Source organism: Panthera tigris, chromosome A3 (assembly GCF_018350195.1).
Source record: "Panthera tigris isolate Pti1 chromosome A3, P.tigris_Pti1_mat1.1, whole genome shotgun sequence".
In the NCBI taxonomy this organism is placed as follows: Eukaryota; Metazoa; Chordata; class Mammalia; order Carnivora; family Felidae; genus Panthera; species Panthera tigris.
In genome coordinates, this window is record NC_056662.1 from 127,812,888 (window position 1) to 127,826,838 (window position 13,951).

At 39.5% G+C, this 13,951-nt stretch overlaps 1 protein-coding gene across 5 annotated transcripts in view; it reads left to right on the forward strand.

Annotated features, from left to right (window-relative positions):
- NBAS (NBAS subunit of NRZ tethering complex) overlaps positions 1-13,951 on the forward strand; it is a 328,450-nt gene that overhangs the window by 141,967 nt on the left and 172,532 nt on the right. For all 5 annotated transcript variants that reach the window (XM_042982471.1, XM_042982472.1, XM_007080697.3 and 2 more), the window contains 3 exons: positions 5,294-5,356; positions 7,844-7,966; positions 12,083-12,185. In XM_042982471.1, the coding sequence (XP_042838405.1) occupies positions 5,294-5,356; positions 7,844-7,966; positions 12,083-12,185 (289 nt within the window). The remainder of the gene's footprint in view (positions 1-5,293; positions 5,357-7,843; positions 7,967-12,082; positions 12,186-13,951) is intronic.

The following is a 13,951-nucleotide window of genomic DNA, read 5'->3' on the forward strand; positions in this document are numbered from 1 at the left end:
CTCTTTTGAATATAGCATACAGCAGTGTTTTGGTTGGTTTCAGTTGTTTGCCCAGATTGTTCCTTGACTGGAACATGTTGCTTCATAACCATCTTAGCGCATTATGTCCCCTGTACGTACTGCTCTTACACCTGGAAGTTTTAAACGTTTTGACCACCTTTATTCGGTTCCCACTCTACCCACTCCCATCCCCCGTAACCACAAATCTGATTTTTTTCTATGAGGAGGTGGTGGTGGTTTTTAGATTCCGCATATAAGTGAGACTGTCTTATAGTATTTGTCTGTCTTTGACTTACTTCTCTTAGTATAATGCCCTTAAGTCCCATCCATGTTGTCATAAATGGCAGGATTTCCTTCTCTTGTGTGGCTGAATAGTATTCCACCGTGTACGTGTAAATAGCACTTTTTCTTGATTTATACATCTGTTGATGGACACTTAGGTTGTTTCCATGTCTTGACTGTTGTGACTAATGCTGCTGCCTCTCTCTTTTCCTTTAAGGAGATTTTTATTTTTTGGGAAACGAATGATAGAAATCACCAATTTTGCATCCCAGTGTGAAATAATGGTTTCACGCAGTCATTAACGGTACTGCGGTCAGGTGAAAGATTGATGGGTAAAAGATATTTGCGTGATGCCAAAGTAGTAGCTCAGCATATTTTTAATATATTTTTTTTGTTATTTCAAAGGGGAGATTTAGCTTTATAAAGTACAAGCCTGACTGTCACCATCTTTCATCAAGCTACCACGTGTGGTATCACGGTCAGCCTGGTGTTCTGTGCCTCCTGCAGAGATGCATTATGAAGTAAAATCGTTCACTCTGAATCTACAGTCCTTGAGCTGAACTTCTGCTTTACAGTAAATCAGGGGATAGGGGAGCAAGTCCAAGAACACATGAAGGAAACAGATACATACGGAGGGTGAGGCACTCTGCAAGCCAACTGGTCTTCTCACTTTGAAAAGCCCGCGTCATGGAGAGAAAGAAATGAGTGGGGGTGGGAGGTGCCGATCTAAAATCAAGCGTCCAAACAGACATCATCATCTCCTAAATTTTAACTATAAAGCAATGTATGCACATCATGAAAGTGAAGGAATCGAAAGACTTGTGATTGATAAACAGTTGTTTGCTGCCCCCCTTCGTCACGCTCGAACACCTGTCTTCTAACAGGAACACTTGCGTAGATAATGGTTTTCTTCTGGTCTTTGCCTGCCTCCTCTAAAACAGTAGGCTCATGCTGCTGCCGCAGTGCTACATGATTCTTGACTTCCTTTCATGGAGGTCTACCTCTCCCCATACCTGCTTGTCCTACTGTTCTGTCAGTGTGGTTAAGGCCGTAGTTTCATCACTGTGTTAGTAAATGTTGTTTCTACAGAGCTGGGTATGATTATATTTCCTTTTTCTGCAGCGTTTTCTTGTCCCTGAATTGGATCACTTCCTTTTTTGTTGTTTGCTTTGTTCTCATTTATCTCCTTCAGTCTTCCGATGGAACGTAAAACTCTTCTTTACAAAGATATCTCAGTTCCTTCCCTTTTTCTTGTCTTCTCTCCCCCTGTCTTCCTTTTGAAGCCTCCGTCTTGGACTTGTCTTTTCTCTTGCTTTGATGTGAATTAATTGTTGTGTGTTCTGAGCACCTGCCATCCCGGGACTTGCTGCGCCTCTCTTGTGTTGCATATTGCATTTCTGAGATCTCTTCTCTTCTCCTTCCTTCGCTTATTCTCCCATTTTGATGGAGCAAAATCTTAATAGCTTCCTGTCAAAGGTTACATGGAGGCATTTTGATTTGAAGACTGTCCCATGTCAGAAAGATAACCAGAATTGCCCCCTTAAACTTGATAGTAGGCTTGGCTGTGTCTGCAGTTCTAGGTTTATAATTATCTTTTCCTTGTGAGTTTTGAAGTCATCCGTCTTGTCCTCTCCTCCCAGGATTGTCAGGTAGTCCCATATCATTCTGAGTTGTTACTTTATATATGGCTTTTCTTCCTTTTTGGATATTTCAATACCTTCTCTTCATCTCTGTATCGTAAGGGTGTGTTTTATTGTGAGTCTAAATGCATTGTTGTGGTGTTCATTTAGTTAGTCTGTTCCAATCTGGAAACTCTTGTCTTTCAGATCATTGGGAAGTTTTCTTATATTCTTTCCCTAATCAGTTTCCTTGGTAATTTTATTTTTCTTCCTTCCTTTTTTTTTTTCTTTTTTACTCTCTTTCTTTGTCTATTTTTTTTTTTTTTTTTTTGCACTTTCTTCATTTACTACCCCTTTTATTCTTTTGGCCACTTTTTGATCTTCTGTTAAATGATCTAAGAGTGTCTTCAGTTTTATCTTCTCATCCCTCTTTCAAATTTTAAAATTTAGTTTGGCTTTCTTATTTAAATTCCAGGAACATTTAAAATAAAATAGCATCCTAGTCTTGTTTCAGAGATGCACATGTACCTGTTCCTCTGTTCCCTGCATTACCCACGTTCTCACCATGGTCTCTCAGTATTCATATCCTGTTTGTTTGTATCTCTGCTTTTACCATCAGGGACTTTCTTTCATGTCCAGTGATTCTTGGCCATTACTTTATATCTAAGACATGAAAAAGCTGCCTGGCAGCCTATGACAGGCTGAAGCCTTTTCATGGTAGGAGTGCTTGAGGGGTGGCCTTGTGTGTGAGCACCTCATTTGTCCTCTTGTTTCAGGTTTCAGTTTTGGATGTTTTGTGTCTGTGGTGCTCTCAGATGCTGTCCATTATGTCGTAGAGATGTTGGGTACTTTGGAGATCTTGATCGTTCATCCCCCCTCAGCAGGGGTCTCAGTACTGACCACCAAGAAGGAATGCAGGCAATGAGACTTGTCAAAGTAAAGCTAAATGGAGACCATAGTAGTGCTTAATACATCCTTTCCTTCCTTGGTCTCAGTTGAAGGAATCTTCTTGTAGGGAAAGATAAATCACAGAGTGACTCTGCACGTATGTATTACCCAGACCTATACAGCTATGACCATAGGCCACCTCCCATCCTTAGTCAAGAGCAACAGGAACAGCAGGTATGTCTGTGGGAACCGTGGGCCCTCCCTGAGAGCCATGGGCCTTCAGTAGGCAGCAGAAGGCTGGTAAAGGGACTGTAGTAACCGATTTTGTAGCAACCTACGTTCGGTTACTGAATGTAGTAGCCAATTTTGTACCCATCATTTAGAAACCTCAACCCAGTGGCTGTCAGGGTGTTAGTAGTAAAACTACTCTTTGCAGAGGGTTACAAGAGATGCAGAGGCCTCTCTTAACATCTGTGTCCGAAAGCAGAGTGATGGGAGTTTTTTCCCTTCGATGGCCCAGCTGGGAAACTTGATGGTCTGTCTTTTAGCTTTGTGCCTCCATTGTGGTCTTTGAATCTGCTAGTCAAACTCATTGACGTCCAAGTGATGTGTGTAATTTTTAGGAATAAATGTATTAGACTTTGTTTTTCAGGAAGATCAAATAAGCATAAATATCAACTAGAGCCTATCTATTAATTTTTGAACAGTAATTTGCCTACTGTAAAGTATCAGTGGAATGATATTAAAAGAACATTTTTTTAATGTAGACATTACAGTTACATTACAGAATTAGTGTGGTTTTGAAGAGTGTCTAGGCTAAGAAATGTCTCTTTATCTTGGCTTTAGATTAATGATATTTGATCTAACAGATTTTTTTTTTGTAAATAAAAAAAATAGCCTGATACTCTCTTGTTTTCCATTTATTTCTTAATGATTATATTTCACATTTATAATTTTCTAAATAACATGTCATTTTAAATTAGCCCCATATTAAAATTCAGAGCCTCAGAGTATTTTCTGAGGTTCATTTTGTTCTTCATGCCAAGTTTGTCAGTTTGTCTTTTCCTGTGATTAGTTGTTTGTTTTTAGCAGTTACATGATTATTCACCAAATGGTAAACTATGTGTTTTTTCGCCATGAAATGAACACTTATTTAACCTCATTAATTTTTCGTGTACCTTACGTAGGCAGCATATTCCATCTGGCTGAAAAAAAAAAAACTTACTATGTTCGTGAATATCAATTCACAACGGAGGAACACCATATTCTTGAAAGTCAGTGACAAATGTTTATTGTAGAGCTCCACGATGATAGTTAAGAAATTACTGTCGTGTGTTAATAGAAGGTAGCTGTGACAATTGACCTTCTGAAGGACTTTAAGTGGAACATACCCTAACTTAACACTTTAGGTCAAGGCCTCAAATTGGTTTTAAAGGATAGTGTAATCTTTGTAAACTGCACAAATAATTGCCAAATAGATTGAGACTAGGAAAGATTGATAGTTTTATAGTGAGTATTTTTGGGGGTTCAAGTTAGGACATTTTTAATTTTCTAAGTTCAGATGAAGAGTTTTATTCGGTCATCTTACTAATAAAACCCTAAGACCTGGCTGGGATTCAGTTGCATCATTGGGGTTGGGGGCACTGGAGAGCATCAGGTGTGGTGCCGCTCGGCTGAGGGCAGTCCCTCCATATTAGGGACGCAGAGTTGTACCGGTTGGAAGGGGACTTTTATAGTAGTGTCTCAGCTTTTGTGCCAGATCCCTGCATTCACTTGTACGTGTGTTGCTCCATACTAAATCTACCAGCCACATTTGTATTAGTGTATGATGTTTGCCATGATAATGTTTCTCCTAGTCCCCTGTCCACATGCTTCCTCAGAGAGGCCTTGCTTTTTATCGCCACTACCTTCCAGGGATTATCTACATGATAGCCTTGCTTCTTTTTGGTTCCTTAATATTGAAGTGGGTGCAGAGGGAATGATGACATAGAAGAAATCTCCTGAGTATATAGAATCCTAATGGAAACTTCCAGGGGGTGGTAGGGTTATAGACAGGTGGAGGAGAAAGCCAATGTGCAGGGCCATGCTTCCTAACCTGTTTTCTTGGTTAAAAGACAGAACCAAATGGTGATTTTACTTTCTACCTCTATTTTTTTTTTTTTTTTAAGCAAAGACTAAAATTGACTTACAATTCTTTGTTGCTTTTAGCAGAATTGAGCAAAAAGTTCTTCAGTAAATACCTGTCCATATAATGCTAATCAGTAATAGAGAATATCATTCTAGTCCAATTTTTTTTTTTTTTTTAATTTTCATCTCTTGAGTTGTGAAAGATGCTGGCTGAATGCATTCAGGAGATGACTAAAATTTTACCCAGGCAGTGTAATATTGTTGTATATTAACTATAAGGGAAACATCGTTTCTCTTTTTCACTTCATTGAGTCTTATATTTCATATAAGAAGCTACTCCTGAAACTTTTTAATTTTTTTTCCTCTTAATCCTTTAGTCCTAAAACCGAGGCAACCGCAGCTCTTCATGATATGGTAGACCAACTGGAACAAATTCTCAGGTGAGAAAAATGAATCTGTTGGCTTTGTGCTGAGGGAGGAGGTCTGTCCAAGAAATACTACCTTTAGTATGTCTAGTGTATTTCCGGTTTGACTTTCTATTTGAGTGCATTTTCTTAATGCAAATGTACAGCTAGCCTATGTAGAGTAGTAAGAGCCTGGACGTTGAAGACTGGCGGACCTGTGTTCAAATCCAAGCATTGCCACTTACAGGCTCTGTGATATTTGAGCCTTCGGCTTTCTTATGTAGAATTTCAAACTCATGAGATTATGGAATTTTAGATGAAGTTTTTAAAATGGCTCCTACACAGAAATGTTAGTTTCTGCAGCAATTACTGTATCTTTCAGCAAACAATATTTATTATACTCCTGACTTTCATTTTTTGGGCGTATTGCACTTGATGGACTATCTGAACTAGATCAAACTGCACTAAAGCCTTCAAGTAACTCTGTAGTCATATTCTTTACTGTCAAAATGAAGCATTAAACTTTGTCTTGGAGCCTGAAATTTCCCAATTTACTATTTAGGAAGTCATGTGCTGTTTACTAGTATTTATATGTGTATATGAAGATGCTTGAGTAATTTTTAAATATCTGTATTAAAATTTTAGGGATAAGAATTTTTCCAATATATATAATTATAGAATAATAGGTAATATCATCACTTTATAGTGGTGATAAAATAGTAAAGGATATAATTTGGAGTCTACTAATTAGAAGTTTTATTCATTCAATTTAAGGGGCTTGAGTATAAAAATGTTTCAAGTTGTATTTAAGGAAACAGTGTTTTTATGTGCTGTGTATGTATGGGAGTTTAATGAAGAATTAATTGTTCAGTTGCCTCCAGACCTCTGTTTCCTCTATTTATATTGCCTAGACTGAGAGGTGTTACTTTGTGTTCTGAAAGTTACAGTTTTTTTTTCTTGAAAAATGCTTAACAAATCAAGCTTGCTCTTTGTTTTCAAGCTTTGCTTATTTTAGGTTGGCTGTGTTTCTTCTCTCCCCAATGTCCCTGAAAAGTTGAGCATCGTTTTGAGTAAAGCTTAGTGGATTAAACCACTATAGAATCATTCCTTACAAATTTGAGGATTACAAATTTTTTCGTCTAATGAAATTGAGAACAGTTATCTCAAAAAGATACAGTAAAATAAACACGGTGTATTTCACCATATGTTCCCTGGGCGTAACCATGAGTGGTCCTGATGTCACATTATGCTCTTAGAACCTCAAGGAAACAGTAACCCCTTGTCAGTTTCTGGATGGTACCCATGCCTTTGCCTCTTTAGTTTAAGTCATTTTTTAAAATAAGGACTTTTTATTTCTGTTCCACTTCATAGCCACCAATTACTGAAAAATGTTTTAGCATACCTAATACCAGGTGACATGACCCATGAAACCTGTTCTTACGAAGAGCTAGTGAAGTCTAACCAGTCACTCTGTGAGTCCAGTAGTAGTTAATTCATAAATGTGAAGTTCGGGGAGGCAAACCAGGTCTCAAGACGATTCATATGAGACAAAATTTGTGACCTATTTTATATTTTTACAGAATAGATTTTGGAGGGAGATTAAGCCTTGTGGTATTTCTGGGGCTCCAACTCTAAAATTGTTTATTTCTTTTTTTTTTTTTAATTTTTATCTTTTTAACGTTTATTTATTTTTGAGAGAGAGAGAGAGACAGAGCATGAATGGGGGAGGGTCAGAGAGAGAGGGAGACACAGAATCGGAAACAGGCTTCAGGCTCTGAGCTGTCAGCACAGAGCCTGAGACAGCTCAGAGCCTGACGCGGGGCTCGAACTCACAGACCGCGAGATCATGACCTGAGCCGAAGTTGGACGCCCAACTGACGGAGCCACCCAGGCCCGTTTATTGCTTTTCTAACAGCCTTGCCTATAATAAGTTACTCAGCAGGTTTGTTCAGAGTTAAAGCTTGGTATTGAAATGATAGATTTTGCTTGTTTTACTGATTTGATGCTTTTAGAGTACAGGAAAATTACAAAAACTATTTTTAGATAAAGATATGTCATACTTTTGAAAAAATAGTTACTAGTTCTAAGTACATTGTCATAAGAGTATGGGATGTAAAATTGGATACATAATTGTTAACTTTTTTTGGCTGAGAATTAATCTAATTTGTAAAATTGGGTCATTCTGTGTGCTATATATTTTTTTAAATACTAAACACCTAAATGCTACATGTATAAGATTCTTAGATTTTTTTGGTTTGGTAACAAGACTTTAAAATATCCTTTTCTCGGGGCGCCTGGGTGTCTCAATTGGTTAAGCGTCTGACTTCAGCTCAGGTATGATCTCACAGTCTGTGAGTTTGAGCCCCATTTTGGGCTCTGTGCTGACAGCTTAAAGCCTGGAGCCTGCTTCAGATTCAGTGTCTCCCTTTCTCTCTGCCCCTCCTCTGCTCATGCTCTCTCTCTGTCTCAAAAATAAATAAAAACATTAAAAAAAATTTTTAAATATCCTTTTCTCACTTTAAGTGTGTCAGAGCTTTTGGAGAAACACGGACTTGAGAAACCGATTTCGTTTGTTAAGAACACTCAGTCTAGTTCAGAAGAGGCACGTGCGCTGATGGTCAGATTGACCAGGCATACTGGTCGGAAGTAAGTAATGAACAGAATTAATCAATACTTGTATATGGTTAAAAATAGTAGTATTTTTCTTTTCTTTTTTTTTAATTCATTGAGTTATAATTGACCAACAATAAATTGCACATATTTAAAGTGTAGAATTTGTTAAGTTTTGATATATGTATATATTCATGAAACCATCTCACAATCAAGGTAATAAATGTATCTGTCACTCTTAAAAGCTGCTTTTTGCCTCTTTATGTTCCCCTCCCTTCAGCTTCTCCCCATCACTCCCTCACCCCTACCCTAGACTACCACTGATCTGTACTTTTATCACACTTTGTTGACCTATTCACCTGTTTAGGGACATGTGGGTTGTTTTGAGTTTTGGCTTTTACAGATAAAGCTATGAATATTCATGTACCGTAAAATATTCCTGATATTTTATTTTCTTGTGTTACTATAAATAGAATTATTTTCTTAATTTCATTTTTGTATTGCTCATTCCTAGTGTATAGAGTTATTGGTATGTGTTAAAATATATTTTTAAAAATTTTGATATATATTGAGCTTGTGTCTTCCTACCTTGCTGGACTCCTACATTAGTTCCAATAGGTTTTCCTGAATATTATGCCATCTGCGAATAGAGACAGCTCTAGTTCTTTGTATACAATTTTCCCCTCTCTTTCCTTTTATTGGTGTTAGCATGGTGTGTCTTTTGGTATATAGCATGGTATACCTTTAACGTTCAATTAATTTGTGGTTTTGTATTTGAAGTGTGTTTTTTGTAGGTAATACATAAGTTAGGCCTTTCTGTCAAGGTCTGAGCTGGAGAGAGCCAACCTGCCACGTGCCATGTAGTTATGGCGGGACTGTAAGGGCATTAAGACCCTTCAGACCTACTTATAAACAATAACAACCTTGAGATGGTAGATGGGTGAACATACACCACCCAGATGTCTGCGGGAATCCTGTCCCAGTCAACAGTAGCAAACTGCTTGGTGGTTTGCTCAAGGAACTCTCCTTCCTAAGAAATCCCCTGGCATTTTGTATTTGTCTCTCCCTATCTCTGTCTTTTTCACTAGTGTACTCATAGTGATTGATGTGTGTGCCTTATGTTCCTTTTGAGATCATAAGCTTCTCTGGGGCAAGTGTTATAGTTCCCATACATCTAATAAAGGACCTCATATATCGATGGTCCTCTCCCAATAATTATTAAATGAATAATTTAAAAAGTTTTCGCAACTCAAGTCTTAAGATTTTTTTTTTTTTAATCTTTATTTATTTTTGAGAGAGACAGAGACAGAGTGCAAGCTAGGGAGGAACAGAGAGAGGGAGACACAGAATCCGAAGCAGGCTTCAGGCTCCGAGCTGTCAGCACAGAGCCCGACGCGGGGCTCGAACTCACAAACCGTGAGATCATGACCTGAGTCGAAGCCGGACGCCTAACTGACTGAGCCACCCGGGTGCCCCTTAATATTTTTTTTAAAAACTATAAACAAATGGTCAATATTTCTGATCATGTTGACTCTAGAACCTTGTCTTCAAGAAAGCCTTGCTGTTGCAGCTAGATTACTTCCCGTCCTTCCTTTGAGTCCCTCAAATACTTCTGAAGTCCTTATAGTTCATCTCTCATGGTGGTTCTACTTTGAATATGTAAGAGAATATGGCCTCTTTTTTTTTTTTTTCAAACTAGTTAATTTGAAGTGAATCCTAATTATTTCATGTATGCTACCATAGCTTGGCCTTCAGCATCTATGGAATATCCTTATGCATATTTTAAATGGTAGCAGATTTCATTGAATCTACACAAATCAAGTTTTACCATCTTGAATGCAATGCTATTTCTCCCTGGAAAATATTCCTTTGTTCCAGGGCTGTAACTAATACATCATGTTTATATTTAGGGATCTCTCTGTTAATTTGCAAATCTGGTATAGTGCCTTCAGGTTCTACTTTTGGTTCATATTTACTGAATGTATTCTGCAAAGGCCATTGTAAATAATGTCTTATAATTTATTTCAATTAGAACCTGTACTTATGGGTAGCCATGTGTGAGAAAACATTAATACCATCTGTCCCATTGTTGATGGCTTCCAGAAGAACAGCTGGGCTATGAGAATTTGATTCAGCTAGACAATGCTTACGTTTGATTTTATCCAGCTGGTGCAAGATGGACACTCACTTCAAACATTTTGCAACTTATTTACCTGCAAGCCAAATCTGAAAGAGCCCTCCAGTTCTTTGAAGTTCAGCCACAGAGTTCAACCTACCAAGGTCTAAGTAATGGACACATTTCAGGGATGATCCTGGAAAATGTGCAAATGTGTCATTTTTTTTTTTTCCGGGGGGAAAAATGCATTCTCTTATGCTTTATTGCATATGGGATACAAGTTATATGTTTTGTGTAATAAATACAAGCTACTGTAAGCAAATGAAGCATATGCTTATGAAAAATTTTAGGTGAAAAAGTTCCTAGATACCAGAGATTTGACGACAATGATCCCAAACACAGGCTCTCCCTATAGCAATGATATTATACACAGATAGTCTATTTGTCCCATTCTTAATGCATTAAAAAGGGAGAAGATGTGTGGTAAAGAAACGGTCAGTTGGTTTATGACAAATGCCAATCAAAATAAAACAAAACCTGCCCTTTTCAAACAATGAGATTCATGATTATGTAGAACGACAAGACTAGCAAGTAAACAAATAATGATTCCAAATTCATGTATATTCAATGAAGGTGAACTTTTGGGGGAGGCAGAGAGAATTACAGAACTTCCTCTTTCCTGCTAAACAATATTAGCAATCGTGTATATAACTATAGAAACCAAAGAAATGTGTTTGTAACTTTCAGATTCATTCATTCACATTTACTGAATACTACTTTATTCCAGAAAAATGGAGGGAGTGTTTCTTCATACATTCTAGTTTCAATTAATCCTCACAATGTGCAAAAAGGGAATCTGTAGCTCAGAGAAATTCAGAGACGTCTTCGAATCCATATAGGTGATTGAGCTTGTTTTTAAACTTAAGAACATCTTGCTTCAATGCCTGTGTTTTATAAGAATTAATCTCCATTTTTTATCACTTTCCAAGATGGGTTTTAAGTGAGGAAACTGAAGTTCAGGAACATTCAGTGTTCATAATCATGCAGCTAATATGTGATTCTTGGTGAAATTTTTAACAAACCCCTTTGGCCTGCTGCAAGACCATGTGAACCGTTGACTTCTCAAACTCTGTAACCCTGGTTTCCAACATAAAATGGTATTTGATCAATGAGATTGTGCATGCCTCGTGGGTTGTGTAAAACTGATCCCTGGTTGGTAACTTGCTTCTGACCCAGAGGAACCGGAAAGGAACTGGGAAACCTGAGAGGGGCTTTGTGCTTTGGGCTTTCCTGAGGGTGGTCACTGACATGTCCTGGAGGAGACCCTGAAAACTGTGCCTATGGAGTTGTTATGAAAGATACTGATTCTTGTGGGGCATGAAACTTCCTCCTGAGGCCGACAGGGCAGCTCCCGCCACTAACCTCTAAGGCTCTGTCGCCTGGCACCTGGGCTGTCACCCGAGTGAGCATAACCCCTGTGGTGCCCGGTCGGTCGCTCTGTGGACTGCCGCAGGGACCCCACTGGAAGGAGCGACTGGCGCTGCCCTGCTGGTGAGCCGGGGTCCCCAGCCTCTTGACGGACGCCAGGGGTGGGCGGGGTCCAGAGCATCCCCTGTGGGGCCTTGCGGTATGATGAAGATGAATCTGCAGTAGCACTGTGGCGTCCAAGTGCTGTCCCTGCTACATCTTGCTGTGCTTTATTTTGTCTCAGAAACTCACAGCTTGTTTAGCTTTGCTGTTATCACTTAATGCCGCTCCGGTTTGGAGTGTAGGCGGCCTGTGACCGAGGCAGCTCTGGAAGCCTCTGGCATTGATGCAGAGCCGCTCAACTCTTCCTCGGATCCAAGTTGTTTCCTGGAAATTCAAATGAGATTATATCTGTTGATCACTTGGGGGTTGTGTGGCACATAGGATGGTGACACCGATGGTTTTGTTTGTTGGTTTGTTTGTTGCTTTTGGCCCATCGAAGAGAGATTTCATGAGTTATTTTCTTCTTCTGCTCCTCTTCTCCCTCCCTCCCTCCCCGCCCTCCACAGGCAGCCTCCTGTCAGTGAGTCTCATTGGAGAATGTTGTTGCAGGACATGTTAACTATGCAGCAGAATGTTTACACCTGCCTGGATTCTGATGCTTGCTATGAGGTAACTCTACACATGGGAATTACTGCCTCTTAATTCGGAAGGTTTCGTTGTTACGGTGTGTTTATCGGACACAAAGGTGATGACCATAGGCTTCATTATAAGTAATACTATTGAGTAAGGGAGTAGTGCTTTCTTTTTTTTCTTTTTTTCCCCCGAGTTTGTTTATTTTTGAGAGGGAGGGAGAGAGTATGGGAGGGGCGGAGAGAGAGGGAAACAGAGGATCCTAAGGAGGCTCTGTGCCGTTAGCTCAGAGCCCGGTGCGGGGCTTGAACTCAGGAACCATGAGATCATGACCTGATCTGAAATCAAGAGCCTGTCTCTTGGCGGCCCGAGCCAGCCAGGCGCCCTGGGAGTGCTCTCCAAGCTGAGCGCTTCCCCACCTGTCTTCCCTGTCTTTGTTACTCAGTGCGTTCCTCCCCAGTGGGGCCAAGGGACACATCCTTGTCTCCTCTCGCTTCTCAGTTTTGCTGGTCACTAAAGCGTATTTGATGTACCTGGGAAAGGTCTGTCAAATCTGTCCTGTCTTCATCTCTGCTAAATTGTAATTCTTCTTGTCTCCTGACCTCCATATTTCTCATCTACACTGATTCCGAGCATTCTTCTAAAACACGTCCTTTCGTGACGCGCCCCTTCTTCACATTTGCCGCTTGCTCCATTCAGCATCAGAAAGCAGCCGTGCTTGTTAGCGTGGCAGAGAAAGCCACAGCACACCAGCTTTCCCGTCCGCTCTCCCCTGCGTTACTCTGCACACCCAAGGGTCGTCGCCGTGTACCCCGTCCTTCGCTACGTCCACCACATCTGCCCTGACTCTGCACGCACCATGCGGCTTCACGTCTCTGTGACTCTGCCGGCATCGTTCCCTTTGCCTGGATGTATCCCTCTTTCCTTTATCTGAAAATTGCTGGTAATTTTTAGGACTCACTTCACTAATTATGCCCTCTAGGATGCCTTCCTTTGTCCTTTCATGTAACTTGTCTCTGTTATGGTCTTTCAAATGCGGTAACTTGTTTCCACATGTGGTTCTTCCCTTTGGTCATGGGCCCCTAGGGTAGGCATTATCATATTCATGTTCATCCTCTTGTGCCCCGGTGCTTATTGGAATGTCCAGAACACAAAGGAGACTTAAGATATGGTTGCTAATTGACTTAGGAATGTAACCCAGGGGATTGAATGATTATTTTTGGAAAGTATGTGTCTTACCACCCAATTACTCATAGTCCGTGTGGAAAAATGATCCAGCTAACCCACTTTTAGTGAGAGATAGTTTAAAAGCAGATTCCTGTTTTGAGTTTTTCTGCCAATAAACCAGACATGAAATTGTATAGAATATTTCTTGTGTTGCTCTGCTCTGACATCGCAAAGCATGACCTGTTGATGAGAGTTATAAATATAGGTCTGTATTCTGTGAAATTGGTTGGCATTTTTATTCAAGGTGATTTTAACAAAACAGTGCTAATATAGACTGTTGAGAAATGGTTTTATGTTTGAACTTCAGGTTTTTAAATGCTTGAATGAGAATGGAGTTTACATTGATGATTATAGTCTCAGACCACGTACATATAACTGCCAGGAGCTTCCCCTTTTGTGTCTAAAGTGAAAACTTGAAATCCAGTTCCAGAAGAAAGTCTATATTCACATGGGATCCAAAACCTAACCATCATGAATATGTCTGCAGTAGTGTTTTTAAGTTGGGATGGCATTGTTTTGCTATTTTCCTGTTTTTGATTTTCATTGGAAAATTGGCAATAAGTATATTACACTTAACT